This window comes from Ursus maritimus, unplaced genomic scaffold, assembly GCF_017311325.1.
Source record: "Ursus maritimus isolate PB19 unplaced genomic scaffold, ASM1731132v1 scaffold_7, whole genome shotgun sequence".
NCBI lineage: Eukaryota > Metazoa > Chordata > Mammalia > Carnivora > Ursidae > Ursus > Ursus maritimus.
The window spans coordinates 56168046-56186654 of NW_024426885.1; the positions used below are offsets into that span (position 1 = coordinate 56168046).

The 18609-nt window shown below is 38.6% G+C and overlaps 1 protein-coding gene and 1 non-coding gene across 2 annotated transcripts in view; both read right to left on the reverse strand.

The window, feature by feature from the left end:
- Window positions 1–2574: 2574 nt before the first annotated feature.
- TET1 (tet methylcytosine dioxygenase 1) overlaps window positions 2575–18609 on the reverse strand; it is a 112755-nt gene continuing 96720 nt past the window's right edge. Inside the window, exons 8-11 of the mRNA XM_008695954.2 lie at window positions 15096–15185; window positions 12786–12923; window positions 9739–10087; window positions 2575–3752 (exon numbers count right to left, since the gene is read on the reverse strand). Of these exons, the coding sequence (XP_008694176.2) occupies window positions 2740–3752; window positions 9739–10087; window positions 12786–12923; window positions 15096–15185 (1590 nt within the window). The 3' untranslated portion in view covers window positions 2575–2739. The remainder of the gene's footprint in view (window positions 3753–9738; window positions 10088–12785; window positions 12924–15095; window positions 15186–18609) is intronic.
- On the reverse strand, window positions 4922–5028 carry LOC121101356. Its single transcript, XR_005833350.1, has one exon. It is a non-coding gene; the product is annotated as a U6 spliceosomal RNA (small nuclear RNA).

Below are 18609 nucleotides of genomic sequence, written 5' to 3' on the forward strand. Positions count from 1 at the left end.
TGAGCTTCTAAAAAGAAAAAGAAAATCGCAGGGCAGACAATGGGATGGTAAACTGTTAATTTAAACTTATCAAGTAGAGTCCGACAAAGTAGGAATCACAGGTGGTTCCCACCATGGGGTTATCAGTTGAGGCAAGACATCGATGGTGTTAATCATAACAACAGAATGAAACACTTTAGTCGAGAAGGGATATATTTTCATGTACTTGCTTTGGGCAACTGTAACCAACCTCACAAATCCCAATATTCCCCTAAGTAACGCTGGTGCTTCAAGTTTAGTTGTTAAGAAACGTACTCAAAGTTAGTGACACTGATCTGAACTGCTCCAGATAGATTACAATGGATTCTTTTGTTCTTTTTGTTTTCTCAATTTTAAGTAGATTCCATACCCAACGTGGGGCTCGAACTCACTACCCTGAGATTAAGAGTCGCGTGCTCTACCAACTGAGCCAGCCAGGCACCCCTACCGTGGATTCTTTTGAAGGAAATCTGCTGTTTCTTTGAAAAAACACGGGTAAAAGCATCTTTAAGGATTTCAATACTTCACGTTTACTGTGTTGTGGGTGGCAGTTCAAAGAAAAACAAAAGCTAGTATTTAAATTCTGCAGACATTCAGTAAGTATTGAATGGAAGGAAGATGGGTGGTTGGATAAAGGGTTTTAAAACTTGATTCATTAAATCTGGTGAGGAGATAATTTCTAGTGGGAGCTAAGGCCTAATATCTAAAACGAAATATCACAAGGGTGTATTCCTGATAGTCTAATACTAGTAAATATCTTATCAAAGCAGCTGAAATAATAAACAATCACTTATTTATATACTCATATGTATAAGAAACCTTAGGCTCACAAAAATATACATGTTTTAAAACGGAAATCTAAGGCACACAAAATACTAAAACAAGTCAATGAATCACCCTATTTTACATATTCAAGAAGCAGAAATCTACTTGTACAAGATGATGGTCTACCAATGGATATTTGTTATATACAATCCCTTCATATTCCTGTACTTGGATTAGTCAAAAGCTTGAAACTGATACTTTGCACCATATATTATTTTAATATAAGTTATGAGTTTTTCTTTAGAGCTTGCTGGAACTGTTTGCTTTTGCACCAAAATTGTTGAGTGTTAGCAGTTGTGGGCTTCCTATGGCATTTCCAAGGGAGAAGCACCATTATTTAGGTTTTCCACACTCCCAAGGTATCTGACACTTTGAATGTTATAGCACCTCTGCATTTTAATAGAATCAAGTATTTCATTGAAATTTCTTGCTCTAAACATTTTGTTTGGGCAATTCCTTTTGTTTTGCTATAAAATGAGCCAATAAGTAATGGGAAAAAATATGGGAGGGCTAACATAATTGGAATGCCTATTTTCCTGTTACCTAGAACACAGGCAATTACCAGAGAAGATTAGTTTTTATTTCCCTAAAACTAATATGCTTAGGTAAACTACTTGGGATTAGCTCTTAACGAGCAATATCTTACTTAGAATACCACTCCTACTGTTTGGGATGTGTGGATGTGTGACAACAATAGGGGATTTGTTTTCAAAAGATTTCTACGGGAATTTTATTCTTATTCTGTACCAGAGTGACTCTGAGAACAAATAAGGCAATCTGGATGGGCGGGGTTCTTGCTACTTAATTTTTATATTTTATCGCCTTGAAACTTTAGAAGCATTTGACTCTTCCGAATACTACAATGTCCCATCTCCTTTTGGAAAAACCTTTCATGATTATATTGAGAAAGCTGGGGTGAAAGTAAAACTGGGGCCACTGTTGCTTGATAAATCAGAAGAGACCACTCTTACTTAGTTCCAAATAAAATGTTAATCAATATTGGTGATATGCTTCCTAATTCCGATTTTAGAGAAAATTAACAATTTTTGCATGTTCTAACTATTTTATATAAGTAGCTAATATTTGCATGAGAAAGAACACATTAAAAAAACAAACCATATACATGATTAGAATACATATTGCAGTTAACAAGATGGAACTCTACACAGCAAGAATAAATGATTTCTCTTGTATGCAAATATGCACAAACAATAGACAATAAGATTCTTATACTATACTATTTCAAGTTACTTTTAAAAATAGAAAGTGCTTTTAAAATATATATTTACAATTTATGAACAGCCTCCAACCATTATTAACAATAATGAATTATTTTATACAGGAGAGATATTTTGAGAGAGAAAACATTTCATTGGTTTATTTCAAAGGAATATGCCGATTTTCTAGCAATGATTGGAAGATGTTGGAACGATGGCACCATGAAATAATAATGCAGCTTATTTTTAACTGTTGATGTGGGTAAGCACCAGGAGCTGTGTAGAGTTAACACTGTGTCTTGATTTTACATCATAGCACATGAACCTTTAGTTAAAATCCTCTAAAAATGACTCTTGTTTCATAGTAAACAGACTTAATTTAAAGCACCAAACTGAGTGATTCTATCAAGGTTAACACCTAACCAAAACATTTCTTTATGTATTTAAAACTATAAAACTTTTATTTTTGCTTAAAATGTGCACCTTCTACCAATTGTCAAAATATAGTCACAGTTAAGAAATACCCACCCCATTTTTGTTTTGTTTTTTTGTTTGTTTTTTTACCTCAGCCTTCAAATGGGTGAGATGAAGATAAGTAAACGACAACATGACTTTCTTTTAACAGCACCTTGAAAAAATACACTGCACTAGCAAAGGCATTAAGAAGGGGAGAAAAGCCTCAGACCCAATGGTTATAGGGTCCTGCAACATGTGTGAGAGCATAAGGGGACACGGTGACAATGTTGTCATGGGTTAATGTTAACGCTTTATGAGAAGGAATTTGGTTCAATTCATTAACTTCGGGGGACAGTTCGGGACCCTCATTAGCTGCCTGGTCTTTCTGCTCTATGGCCTTAATTTTCTTATTCTTCGCTTCTTTCGCCTCGAACTTAATTTTGTTTAGTTCAAAACCATGTTGGGGCTTATTCAGGTTTTTGTGCTGGTAGAAAACGAGCGAGAGGCGCGTGGGGTGATTCCGGTTGGGGTGCTCGACGGGAGTGGTGGCGTGCAGCTCTCGCCGGGCGCACTCGATCAGCACGGAGCCGTGAGCAGGCGCGATGGCCACGCCGCCGACGCTGGCATCCAAGAAGATGTGCTCGCTGTCTGACCAATACTCATCGATGTGGGGCAGTTTCTCCTCAGCGGGTGACAGGGGGTCGTCGGACAGGGGGTCGTCGGAGAGAGGCTCGTCTGCATCAGAATGCTGCTCATCTTCTTCCACCAGAGAGGACGCCGGGTCATGAGGAGAGGTGGTCAAGGGGGGTTGCTGGTTCGGATGATTAGAAGGTAGCGGGTCGGGCGGACCAGTGGGAGGCTCAGAATAAACCAGGGGATCCGTCATGGGAGTTGACAAGGTGGGAAGAGAAACCACTTCGCCAGGCTGTGCAATTCCAGTGCATTCCCCCGTCGCTGCATTAGCACCACTGTGTCTCGCAGAAGGCACCGCGCAGTGGGGATTGCTGCTTCTTTCTGAAAACCCGTACGAACCTGATGCATCATTCTTAAAAGGAGCTGTTGTGGCTGATGCAGTCTTAGGGGACCAGGAGAAACCTGCAGATATGTTTGCCTCTTTCAATGTGTGAGGAATGGATGGGGTCAGTGAGTAGGTTTTAGTGTTGTCCGAACCTTTGAAGATAAAATGGGGTTCAGTTTCACTTTTTATTTCAAGTTGCAAGGCTTCAGTTTTATTCCCTAAATGGAGAAAAGGACACCAAATGCGAAGATAAGTACAAACTACTTTTGGGAGTTGTCTTTAAGGAGTATTTCAAAGAGAAATACAAAGGATAATGTAAGAACACATTGATGATGGCAAGGCTGGCCAGTTTTGTTCTACTGACTTTAAGTCAAACACACAAGCAGGCATTAAAGATTGCATGTAGTTTGGTATGCTTTTTCAACCAAAAATTTCCCTTAAAGGATTCTTCCCTTTGCAAATAACATAAATAAGCACAAAGATTTTGCCAGAAGGATGTCCATTGTTTAAAACAGTAATAGATTAGAAAGGACCTAATTGGCTATGAAGTGAGTATTAAAATCATACATCAGAATACAATGCAGGTGAGAACATCGTGGTACAGAGCAGTATTTCTACCCAAAGAGATGTTTAGATACATTTTAGGTACTGCATGATCTCACTTTCAAGAAAGTAAAAATAAAGAAGTAGTTACCAAGAAAACATCATGACTGGCAAATTCAATTATTAGGCAAAGGGAAGTCACAGAAGAAATTTTAGTTGAAATAAGTCCTTCGTGACCCTCGAGACCAAGTGCACTTAAGCTTTGTCGCTTTCTCACTAATTAGGCAGATCGTTATTATCACATTGGCCATTGTGGGTCATCTGTTCTGACAGAACCACACAAACTTCATATCAAATGGACACATTTTTCTTGAGGACATTCTCCATGTTTTGAAGTACTGAAAATTTTTCTTGGAAGTGTAAAAGCAGCAGATTTTAGGATAAGAAATAGAAAACGTAGGGGCGCCTGGGTGGCACAGCGGTTGAGCGTCTGCCTTTGGCTCAGGGCGTGATCCCGGCGTTGTGGGATCGAGCCCCACATCAGGCTCTTCCGCTATGAGCCTGCTTCTTTCTCTCCCACTCCCCTGCTTGTGTTCCCTCTCTCGCTGGCTGTCTCTATCTCTGTCGAATAAATAAATAAAATCTTAAAAAAGAAAAAAGAAATAGAAAATGTAAAATGGCCATGTTTTGAAATAATTAACAATATAAGAGCAAACACTGATCGAATTCAAAGTAACTGCATATATTGTATACCTGAAACTAATATAACATAACACTACCTGAAGACAGGATAATTCTTTTCTCTCTTTTTTTAAGCACGGAAAGCTTAAAAAAGTAAATCAAATAAAACACGGAACACTTCACGAATTTGTAGGTCATCCTTGTGCAGGGGCCGTGCTAATATTCTCTGCGTCGTTCCAATTTCCGTATATGTGCTGCTGAAGCCAGCACCATGATAATTCTCATTTTTATTTTACTTTTCTTTTCTTTCTTTAAGTAATCTCTACACCTAATGAGGGGCTGAAACTTTCAACAGTGAGATAGAGTCTCATGCTCCACTGACTAAGCCAGCCAGGTGACCCAGTTCTCTCTCTTTCTTTAAGGAGGGTGGAGAGAGGGGCAAAGGGAGAAAGAATCTTAAGTAGGCTCCAGTCCCAGTGTGGAGACCGACGCAGGACTCGATCTCCCAACGCTGAGATCATGACCCGAGCTGAAATCAAGAGTCATAGGCTTAACCCACTGCGCCACCCAGGCGCCCCGCCAGTTCTCATTTTTAAAGAGAACTTGTACGTGGAACCCAAGGGGTGGCACCTTAAGAAATCTGTGGTTGCACGTATAATAGAAGTTTTCAACAGAATATAAATCACGGAGAGGAAAGATTGTAAGAGTAATGAGTCTTGGGGGATTGGGAGGTAGGGGAGGTAGAATTAAAAAAAAAAAGAGTATGGAGTCTTTTATTGAAACGGATAAATCTATTTTAAACAGTTCTTATGGGGGTGGCTGGGTCGCTCAGTGGGTTAAGCGTCTGCCTTTGACTCAGGCTGTGATCCCAGGGTCCTGGGATTGAGCCCCATGTTGGGCTCCCTGCTCAGCAGGGAGCCTGCTTCTCCCTCTCCCTGCTGCTCGTGCTCTCTTGCTATCTCTCTCAAATAAATAAATAGAATCTTAAGAAAAATAAGACAAAAAATAAAAGCATTCTTAGGGGTAAGATTACAAAAGGACAAAGCGTAATAAGGCAAATATCGTGCAGAGGCTACTAATAGGATAGATACTACTGAAAACACAGCTTGTAAAGATGCGATTAGGGCATGACACAAAGATGAAAATGATAGGAATGCTGTTTACAGGCAGCATGGAACCAGGCATGAGAATCTTAAAATAAACCTAAACTAAGTATTTGTACAATGGAGCTAAGAAGCAAAAAGGAATGCTAATTCTCTCGGCCTTGCCTCTTCACTTCTATTTACTGAATCTTTCCTAGCGTTATATAAGTGTCTGCACTGTCATTTCTTTTATCTTCCAAAACCAAATAAGCCAACTCTCCTCGCAAATATAAAAAAATCAAAGTTAAGGAATACCCTGTAATTCTAATGTTGAGTATCAGCATACATTCAAGGTGTATTTTTTTTCTTTGGACTCCCCGGAGAGATGGCTGAATTTATATATGGGGCAGGATTATATAAGATGAGCCTAGAACATCTCGTCGGAAGAGAAGCTAAGGAAGCTATGAAAGACAGGGTCATGACAAAAAAGTTCAGAAGCCAGCACGATGGGTTTCTACTGAGCAAAGTTGGGACAATTTGAGGATATTTGGTTTCAGTTTGAGGATTTTTAAAGCATTTTCATATTTAATTGGGAAAAACCCTATTTAATATGCACTGAAATATAAACTATAAATAATGAAATATAAATACTGCCTGTAAAATAATAACACGAGATCAAATGATACTAAATTTTAAAAAAATTGAACACACTGGAACATGCTTAGGAATTAACTTGTATTCTGAAAACTGGTGAATAAAGTTAAGTTGCCAAGCATTTATTCTAATTTCTTGATATGAGCCACATCTCAGAGTTAACAAGTTATCGGTAAGGACAATACTTCTTTTTAAAAGATCAACTAACAAATGGAAATAGAATGGTAGAGTTTGTTACTCCTAATGGAATAAAGAATGTAGAACATAATAGTAATTTCTAAAACCATCAGGTGAAAAGCTCATAGGGAATGTTATAATCAGTGAATCACATTGACAACACCTGTACCACAGATCAGCCTTAACATCAGAAAAAGAGATACCATCAGACACTGTGTTTCCTGATGTGAAGAAACAAGAGTGTAGAAATGGGACAGTGTCCCTGCCGCAACAAGTGTTTTTTGTTTTCTGGTCTGTTGTTGTTTTAGTGAGCTCTACATCCAATGTGGGGCTTGAACTCGCCATCTCGCCGGAGATCAAGGGTCCTACGTTCTACCTACTGAGCCAGCCAGGTGCCCCCGTAGTTAAGTGTTTTTAAAACTGAAGCTGAATTTGTCTCTACAGGATAATGGTTTCTGCTATATGTAAAAAACACAGAGAAGAAGGAAAAAATAGGAAAAGCCAGCTTCAAATGAAAAAAGGTATAGGATACATAACAACTAACCATAATGTGTGACCTTGTTTGGATACCGATTTAAACATACCAAATGTCAAAAAAGAAAAATCATTTAGAGGACAGGTGGAGCAATTTGAGCACTGACTGGTATTAAGGCATTATTTGATTTATTTGTTTTGGGTATTGTGGTTCTAAATATTCCCTCTTTTAGTGGCACACACTGATGAAGTAATTGATAGTATGATGTGACTTCTGCAATTTGTTATCAAAAATTTTGAAGGGGTAGGGCCTGGATAAGGATATAGATGAAATAAGAATTATTACGTATTAAAAATATTTTAGGGGCAGCCTGGGTGGCTCAGTCAGTTAAGGGTCCACTCTTGGTTCCAGCTCAGGTCTTGATCTCAGGGTTGTGAGTTCAAGCCCCATGTTGGGCTCCACAGTGGGTGTGGAGGCTGCTTTAAAATAAATAAATAAATATTTTTAAAAAAGAATTAAACAATTTTTAAATGTTTTAAGTTGGGAGCAAAAGAGGGAAGCGGGATTCATTAAATTAAGTCACTCATTTTGTACTTTAAAAATTTTTTCCATTTCAGAAAAAAACCTCACAGCCCTGTAAACTCCACTGCATTCAACTGATCCCCTTTAGAGCCAGCCACAAGAATTTCCCCATTTCTCTCCCATTTCCCTATGAATCCACTTCATTCATTCTCACTACTGAGTCTGCTCAAGTAGGACCTCTTGTAGCCTGCAAAACTCATGGTGAAATTTCAATCCTCATCTCGCCTGGCACAGAGCAGCATCTGCCATGGTTGATCACTCCCTCCTTGAAACACTACATACCCTCTTGGCGTTTCACTCCCACCTCACCAGACCTTCCAAGTCTCTCTTGCTGGTTCTTCATCTCTGAAGACTGTACACTCTGGAAATTCCTAGGATTTGTCCTTCTAGCTCCTTTAGTGTCTCTGTGATTTCATTCACTCTCGGGCTTTTAAATACCATCTCTACACATCTGACTTCCTAAATCATACCTCGAGCCTACATTTCTTCTCGGAACTATACACTTATTCAACTGTTTATGTCATAGCTGTCTGACAGGTGTCTTGAAATTGACATGTCCAAAAGTGAGCTTCTGATCTCCCTCTGTATCTTTCCAAATCTATTCCTCTCTCCCCATTTCTCATGACCTTTGGTCATTTCCCCATCTTTCCAGTTCCTTCAGACCAACAACATCAGGATAAACACTGAGACTTCTTTTTGTCCACATTCCAGATTTATGAGAAATCTTGTTGACTCTACCTTGAAAAATCCAGGACCAGACATTTCTCACGTCCTTCAAATTAGCCAATCTGGGCCAAGCGCCATCACCTCCCTTCTGAGCTGTTAGGATGGCCTCTGTACCATCAGCCTATTTTTCTGTTTTCTGTCTACTGTTTTCACTTTCAATCCACTAAGTAGAATGTTAGATTTGAGTCAGGTTATAGTTCTTCTCTATTCCTTTTTTTTTTTTTTTTTAAGCTTTCATTTTTTTATATAATCTCTACACCCAAGGTGGGGCTCGAACTTAAAACCCTGAGGTAAAGGGTCACACTCTCCACCAACTGAACCAGCCACGTGCCCTAAGTCCTCGATTCTGAAATATTCAGTAACCTACCTCTCACTCAATAAAAGCCGATGTCTTTACAGCAGTCAACAAAGCCTGGGATGAAAAGCTCAGACACCCCTCTTCCCTCTCTGATCTATCTCCTACTCTTCTCCCCATTTCATACTTGCTTCAGCCCCACTGGCCTCCTTGCTTGCCTCAAGTATTCCAGGCAAATTCTTGCCTCCTGACCTTTACATTTGCCATTTACTCTGCCTGAAATGCTATTTCTCCAAATAAAAACACTCATGATTCTCATTGCTTTGGGGCCTTGACTCAAACGCCTCATTCCCAGCAAATCATTCTCTGACAACCATATTCAAATGGTATTCTTGCACAGCACTCCGTCTCCTCTTTCACCGCTATATTTCCAACACCCACAACCACACAAAGGGATGGTCGGTAATACCTGTTGACTGCCTTACTTAAATTGATGCTAAACATGACTGAGGAGGACTCCAAGGAAGTGACGGCATTTCACGTATGACAAGGAGGAGGAGTCGGGCTTCAAAACAGATGGGGAAAAAACAATAAAAACGTGTTTAAAAAAAACAAAACAAAACAAAACAAAACAAAAAAAACCATAAATAGAAAAAAAAAAATACCAAGAAATACTGATGGGCCACTTTCTGGATGACTTTGAGTTTTGGCAAGTACGGAGAAATTGTGTACGTGAATGCAGTCAGTGTCTTATTTTCTAAACCAACCGGTATTAAAAACAAAGGAGAGTTAAGAAGGATTGTCTAACTGAATTGATATCTGATCTGAAGTTGGGTTCGTCTTCCTTTTTTTCTTTTCTTCCCAGAATCCCTCATTCCTAAGAGAGCAGCAAAGATAAAGGAGAGGGGAAATAAGGTGCAAAGGCAAGTCCCAACCCTTTGGCCAATGGAAGTTATGCACAGAAACTCAGCAGTGTCCACAGGCCTCACCTAAAAGCGGCAGCGATGATGCCTTGCTATTGTTTGTGGTCGAGTTATTCTTGCGCTTGATCCGAGGAATGAATTTCTTCTCCACAGCTCTTATCTTATGTGCGAGAACTTCTGTCATCATGGCTGCCCTCTTCTTCCCAGAACGAGGAACTGGCTGAGTAAAACGCATTCTTTTTTTGCGGCGGGGTGCGAGCACCTCAATGGCCCCAGATTGGATCTTGGCTTCCATTCCTTCACTAGAGCCAAACTCATCTGTGTCTGAGAGTTTGTAGAGCGGAAGCACATGCAGCTGCTCATCCTGAGGGATAACCCCCAAGGAGCGGTTATCTTCTCGTGTTAAAGTACAAACCTGACAGAAAGAAAACAGGAAATAGGTCCTGCACAGTCACATCGTTATTTCTACCTTCTAACTGTTGCCATTGTCAAAAGGATCTGTATTCCCATTCAGTTTTCCATTGATTACAGCTGGTATAGTGATTTTGGATAAATAATATGTATCAAGTCACTCAACACGCATCAATTCTAGTAATTTATCAACTGTTTGTAAGCAGACCAGTATAATTTTGAGTTGATTTTGTAAGTCAATGATATTATACACGTTATGCACTTTATAGTATTTTTAAAGAGTAACCTCTATCCCCAATGTGGGACTCAAACTCACGACACCGAGATCAAGAGTCACATGCTGTTCCAACTAGCCAGCCAGGCACCGCAAAACTCCTATATTTTAAATATTAAGGCTTTTGTTACGTTCCATTTTACTTCATTGCCTAAGTTAGGGAATATCAACTGGATTGCCCAGTGTTCATATCAAATACTAACTATTAAGAAGACATTATTTTAGCCTATATATTTCCCTGTTTCTTAAATAATGTCACATTCTTTGGGTAGAGGGGGATTAATTATGAAGAATTTTCTAATTTGCTCTGTTTTCCTTCAGGATTTTTTCACTTCTGTTTATAAGTGGAATTTATCTATAGATATATAGGTATTTTTTTCTGCAACCCCCCCCCCCACGTCAGGGTGATTTTTTCTTCACTAAATGAACTGAACAGATATTAATGAAGTAAAGGAAGCACAAGACATTTCTCTCTCTAGCAGGACTTACATGCTAATAGTTTTATTTTTAAATTGATTTTCTATTATTTTAAAAAATTATTTGTTTTTAAAAATTCTAATAGTTTTTAAAAATTAAACTTTCACTTTGATCTATTTTCTCTTTCTGCTTCATGTTGCTTCTATTCTGGTTAGGAACATACCAAGAAGTTACCTACTTTTCTTTTGCATGTGAAGTAAGACATCTGAAGAAAATTCTGTCTTGAATATAACCTGTCACAGTTTTTCTCCTTACTTTAAAAGTTGTTTTTATTCATTGTAGAGAAATAAAACTACAGAACTACATACAGGAAATTCCTGACTTTGATGCCTAATATTAATATTTTTCTTCATAGATTAGTATCTTAGTGGTAATTAATTTTCAAGGGTCATTAAAGAGCCACCAAAAATATATCTAATGGTTTCCTTATTTTTATTAAAAACATTTCTCCTAGAGCTAAGGGCTCTTTCTAAGACAGTAGGCTGGAAAGAAATATAACTGCCTGATTGTAAGGTTGATAAGACTTGATGACTACAGATGGGAAAGTAAGCTAAACGTAAAGTTTTTAAAATCACACTATTTTCTCAATATTTACAGTCACATTTACCAGCAAGACTTGAAATACTGAATTCTCTTGAGTGTTATTTGTCAGTAATTTTAAAGTAACCATGTTAAAAATTAGACTCTTCCAGCAATAAATGTTTACTTTCATCAGTTTATGTGTTCACAAGGAGACTAAGAAGGGGACAAGGACTAGATCTGAGGAGCATAATTAGAAGGACTGAGGCAGCAGACAGGGTGAAAAGAGTTGGCAGCCGAATTTGAAGAACTCAGGGTTTCAGAGATGGGGAAATTTGGAGTTATGTCAAGTTCTGGGTACAAGCCTCTTGGCATGAACAACAGAGCACTGGAGAAGAGGCAGCACTGAATAATAGATAAGAGAAGCATAAGAGAAGCAAAACCAAAATTTAGTTTGATTCTGAACCTAATTCAGCCCGATCACAGATAGTTTATAACGAAGCAAATCAGGTAAAATGCACTAGCCAAGCAATGACCATGAACTACACTCCGGCTAAGAATCGTCCGGACAGGTTTATAATATTTCACCATCTGAAAATAACATTGATCTCAAAGGCTACAGTCAACAACGGTGGAGAAGAATGATTAAGAAAAAAGAAAAAAAAGGCTCCTTAATCACTCATAGACTTTACTGGCCAGACAAGAAAGGAAGGCTGCCTTTTGATGGACTGGACTGTGTACCTTAGCGGCCTGTGGCTATCTTTCTTATTCGGGGCCAACCAAGCAGACTGGTGCAGTGAAGAATAGAGTGGTATGTTTTACCAGGTGAGAAGACAATTACTTGAAGCAAACCCCTTCTACTTACAAAAGGACTATTGCACGATTCTCCACAGGGTCTTTGACCTCATTTAAATATCTCTTGATTGACATCAAGGCTACGGGTGTGTAATTCTTTTCGTGGCTGTAAACCTAAGTGTGTACAACTAAATGGAAGTATTTCTGACAATTCTGGAATATTAATCTAACTTTATACATATATACTGGCATTAAGAACAAACATGCACACACACACACAAAAATGATACATTTGGCATAGTCCCTTCACAAAAACCCTGAAGTACACAGAAGGCAAAAAACAAAAACGAAAAGCAGTAAGCTGCTTAACTTCCTACCTACCAGTTTGATGGCATAGAACTGTACTCCTACCTCCTAACAAACACATCACAATAATTCAAGACTTGTAACAAAATATTTAAGGCCAGTTCTGTCACTCTGTGCAAGTCTATCGACAATAACTTAAACACCACTGATATTATATATTATGTGGGACAGACCATAAAACAGGATTTTTCACGATCATCATATTTCAAGACCTCAGCCTAAGCACACAGCGAATGGATCGTTTAGAATCAAAAGCCACGCGGGTACATACCACAGTGCTTCCATTGTTCATGTTGTGAATGTCCCTGTGGGGATGGGCACAGAAGTCTAGGCAAGCAGTAACACCAGAGAAAGGACGACCTTCTTTGCTCCCAAGCCGACATTCTCGGGCAACATGCTCATATTCTACCTAAAAAGACGAATGTATGACACACAGTTGTAAGAGCCAGAAAGAATCACCTTTAGTAAAGAGTAAAAACCACCTCTTCACCAAGTTCTTAAACTAATTACATTTGTAATGTCAGATTTCTGACTATAGTGTGGTCAAGTAGACGTGTAGTTCAGTAACATTCGGGAAGAAGAGTTTGGGAGGATATCAAGTAAAATGACAGTGACGGCGGTGACTAATGGTAGGCTGATGACAATACGTGCTGGAGGTAAATAAATGAGCGGACCAAGTCTAAATTATCTCAGGAGGAAGATGGACGACTACAGTGCATGAAGCACATGTGAAGAGTTTTCAGTGTCTACAGAAAGTAGGTAAACGTATACACATATGTACATGAGTCTATACAGAAAGTGAATTTATGACTCTTTTAAAACGAAAAGTCGGCAATTAACAGCATGTTATTCATGATAACAGAAATAAAGATTTAAGAAATCCAGATCTATGGACTCTGGGAAACAAACTGAGGGCCTCAGAGTGGAGGGGGGTGGGGGAACGGGATAGACCGGTGATGGGTAGTAAGGAGGGCACGTATTGCATGGTGCACTGGGTGTTATACGCAACTAATGAATCATCGAACTTTGCATCAGAAACCAGGGATGTACTGTATGGTGACTAATATAATATAATAAAAAAAACATTAAAAAAAAAGAAATCCAGATCTCTGGTTATGTTTAAAATAAAAAGATCTTTACACTTATTTTCTACCGTGTGATGACTGCGTACACGTACGTATTGCAAAATGATTGTCACAATTAGGTTAATTAACATCTCAATCCCTTCACGTAGTGAGGATTATTTTGTGTTTGTCATGCTAACATTTAAGATCTCTTAAAAACTTTTAAGTCTATGACACAGTATTGTTAATTATCGTTCCCAGGCTGTGCAACAGATGACCAAATCTTATTTATCTTATGGCTGGGAGCTTGTACCCCCTGACCATCATCTCATTTCCCCCACCCCTCATTTATTTTCTTGATGTCCTTTGAAGCACAAAATTTAGAAATTTTGACAACCTATTTTTCCTTATTTTTGTTTTTGGATTGTCTATTGCTAGTATATAGAAAAACAATGACTTTGCGTATTGATCTTGTATCCTGAAACCTTGCTAAATTCATTTATTAGCTCTAAGAGTGGGTGTGTATGTATGTGTAACCCTCAGTAGTTTCCATATATAGGATCATACCACTGGGTAGCAGAGATCACTTTATCTCCTTTTTTACTCTGAATTTCTTCAACTTGTTTTTAAAGATTTTGTTTATTTATTCGACAGAGATAGAGACAGCCAGAGAGAGAGGGAACACAAGCAGGGGGAGTGGGAGAGGAAGAAGCAGGCTCCCAGCGGAGGAGCCTGATGTGGGGCTTGATCCCAGAACGCCAGGATCACGCCCTGAGCCGAAGGCAGACGCTTAACCGCTGTGCCACCCAGGCACCCCTGAATTTCTTCAACTTGTTAATAGAACCTCTAGCAAAATGTTTAATAGAAATGGCGAGTAGACATTGTCTTGTTCCAGGTATTAAGCAAAAATTTTTTTAGTCTTTTATCGTAATTATGATATTATCTGTGGGTTTTTGCAGATGTCCGTTATCAGGCTGAGGCAATTCCCTTCTATTGCTATTTTGTTAACTGTTTTTATCAGCGAAGTGTTGGATTTTGTGAAATGTATTCTATTTATAGGAAGATCATGTGTTTTTTGTTGTTTGTTCTATTAATGTAGTTAGTATACTACACTAACTGATTTTCTTGTGTTGAACCAATCATGCATTCCTGTTTTACAAATTATATTTCTAGAGTTAATCACAATTCTGTCACTCTGAAGTTCTAATTCAATTGTCCTGATAGGAAGTCTTTTAAAAACAAGGCTAGATAACTTTTTAAACTTAAAAAAAATATATTTTTAAAGAAATATCTACACCCAGTATGGGCCCCAAACTCACGACCCCAAGGATCAAGAGTCGCATGCTCTACCGACTGAGCCAGCCTGGCACATCCAGGCTGGATAATTTTTTTAAGCTGTTCTGTAAAAACAGATACACACTCAAGTTCAAATCTGAAGGTTTTCTATTAACAATGATGTTGCTTATATAGAAATTTCAACCATGTGTAAGAGCACTGTATATGGTCGCAACACGTACCTGGTTTTGGTAAGCAACTGGAGCATACTGCTTATAGATTGGAGCTAATCGTGTAGCCAAACTCTGTAAATTATCTTCAAGGTTTTTTTCCTACAGGAAAAGACAGTCCATAAAAGTTGTTTCATAATGACAGGAGTTTTAGGTAGGAAAACGAATCATAAATCATTGCTGATGTGTGGGTGATGCAGAACTCATACTTACCCTAATAAAAGAGCTACCACAGAAAATCACATGGATTGTTTCTCCAAAAATCTGAACTACTGGTCATTGTTATGCTTTAATTGAGTTTCTGAAATTCAACTTCTATGTTATAAGCTAATTAGAAATCTAAATGGTGTTAGAGGTGAAGTGCTGTTGTAGAAGAACCCTATTTTAGTAGTACTGGGCACCTGAAATAAATGGAGACAGGGCTCCTAGTGGCAAGAGGAGATGCTGAAGTAAAGAACTCTGACACAGCGCAACAAGTGTCTATAACAGAAGTGGGGGAACAACGAACATAAGGCGCATACTATATATCAGGTCCTGTGCTAACAGCTTCAAATACAGATAAGTGGGCAACCGATTGTCTAAAACTAGTGTTTTCTGTCTCACCTTAAAACGGCTACAAATCGTGGAAGACGTAGTGGGACACCATAAAAAGAATCCGGATTGCTACTCATAGTAGAAACATATGAGACCTTCTTTTTCAAGGAGAACAGTCATGACAAATGTCTCTATTCAAAATCTCACTGAAGTTTCAGGTCAGGTCATGATCTCAAGGTTGTGAGTTTGAGCCCCGAGTTGGGCTCCCATCTCAGAGCTAAGACAGCTTGAGACTCTCCCCTATCCTGTCACGCTCTGTTTCCTTCTCTAAAATCAAACAATCAATCAATCAATCTTAAAAAAAGTCACTGAAGACAGTATAACATAGGCAGCAGATAAGGCAGACTTTGGAAACAACAGTTGAAAGGCCACTGCGATAATTTTTTTTTTTAAAGATTTTATTTATTTATTCGACAGAGATAGAGACAGCCAGCGAGAGAGGGAACACAAGCAGGGGGAGTGGGAGAGGAAGAAGCAGGCTCATAGCGGAGGAGCCTGATGTGGGGCTCGATCCCATAACGCCGGGATCACGCCCTGAGCCGAAGGCAGGCGCTTAACCGCTGTGCCACCCAGGCGCCCCCACTGTGGTAATTTTTGAGAAAGGATTGTATCCTAAATCAATCAAAGACTTGATAAGTGGTCAGTCACATCCACGGAAGACCACTGAAGGGCAACTGGGAGTAAGGGTGAAGGAGAGACTGAAGAAGGCTCGATGCTTCTGCTTCATTTGAGATTTGGTGGATGCCAAGGATACAGAAAGAAGAACTTCACGTGTATTAGTTCACTTCTGATATGCATCAGATTATTAATAAAGCCAAAGCCACACACGATGTAGATGCAGGAAGTTAAATCTGGAGTGCATTTAACAAACCCAATTTGGGCAACCCTAAAGCATCAGTGATAACCCCTTTGGTGTCCTGATGATTTAGGTTGATGCTTTCATTGAAAAAGAAATTTATGCATATCAGGTCTATATATAGATTACTGTGTACCTTTCGTCTGTTTTACTTATGTATCTGATACTTAATATAGTTTCATAAATACAGTCAGGAAAGTCAGGACCCTACTTTAAAAACACTTCCTGGATATACTCACCCATTAATTATTTCATTTATTTGGAGAAAACAACAATTGTGATTTAAGTACCTACTGAAAAGATTTTGATTTTTGATTATGTTTTCTAATACCTGAAATATTTAGGTGGAGTAGGTAACTGTGTTTTACGACTAGGAGATTACGAATCATCTGGTATCAAAAGCCAGACTAAGTAATTGGTCATCATGAAGTATCTCATTTATACTGTAGAAATGTTGAAATAAAGTAGGCACGTTGAAAAAAAATAAAATAAAGCTTGCAAAGCTGACCACTGGTATCATTTTACAAATTTAAGTCTCATTATACATAATGTAAAAATTTTGATTTTCTAATTCTTTCATTAGAACGAATGTGGGTGTCAGATATAGAGGGTTCTTCTTTTCAGATCTTTACCTGTTGGGGCTCAAACCTACATTCCTCTGCTCGTTTCTTCCTATACCTCATCCCGAGGACTGTCATATACCCACATCTGTGGCTACAATTACTACCTGGACCACAAATCACACTTGAGCTTCAGATTCTTCTCTTTTTTCTTATTATTTAAGATTTATTCATTTGAAAGAGAAAGAGAGAGAGGACGTGAGTGGGGGAAGAGGCTGAGGGAGACAATCTTCCAGCAGACTCCCTGCTGAGTGTGGAGCCTGACGGGGGTTCGATTTCAAGACCCATGAGATCACGACCTGAGCCGAAACCAAGAGTCCGACGCTCTACTGACTGAGCCATCCAGGTGCCCCCAGATTCTTATTATTGACCTGACAGTCCCACTTGAATTTTATAGCAATCTCTAATCTAGAGGCTCCAAAATGATTTCATAATCTGCCCTTTTGAAACTGGGTTCTATTTCCATGTACCTTCTATCGAGCAACAGCACTACCATCTAATAATTAAAACTTTTCCAGACTAACCACTGCCCACCATTTCCTCTGTCACAACCATATTCCAAGTCACAATTATCCCTTCTCTGGACTATTTTTAAGTCTATCTCATCTTGCTAAACACACTCTTTACCAACTCCAATCCATTATTCAAAGAGAAACCAGAGAGATCTCTTTCACAGACAAGTGTAATTGTATCATTTTCATTAAAACCCTTCAACGACCTTCCAAAATGTTTGACATCGCTCACAAGGCCACTGCATTCACCTTACTCTCCCTTGCCTGCTGAGCTTCACACTGGCCTTCTGTCAGTTTCTGTAATGAGAAATGCTTCTTTCTGTATTATAAGCACTATATAAATGTTATTCAATATTTAAAATGCTCATCAACAAAAACTGATCTCATACTCATTAATTATTATTCTATTGTAGAATAAAAATTTAACAGTCATGTCAATATTACTAATATATTTATATACTGGTAGTTTCATCATATAATATTTGGAAAGAAAACCTAACTTATTAATTTTAAGGGAGAAGGACACATCACATTATCAAGCGTTCTTATGGTTGAATATAGCACCTTTTCATGATCAGGTGTTTTATATGTCCTTTACTAAATTTTTAAAGTTTTCTCCCTAAAGTTCTAATACACTTCCTTTTTTTTTAAGGTAAGCTCTACACCTAACACGGGGCTTAAACTCGTGACCCCAAGATCAAGAGTTGCACAATCTACTGACTGAGACAGCCAGGCGCCCCTAACATACTTATTAGATTTCTTCTAAGGTCCTTGATTTGCGAATGATAGTTCTCTCTGGAATCATTTCCTTGTTTAATTGCAGTAGATGGCAACTCAAGAAAATGCTGAATAATTCTGATTATCTCTGTAAAGGGATCATTATTAATTCTGAGTTTCTTGAAAGATGTTATATTCATTGTATTACAGATATAATTGGATTCATT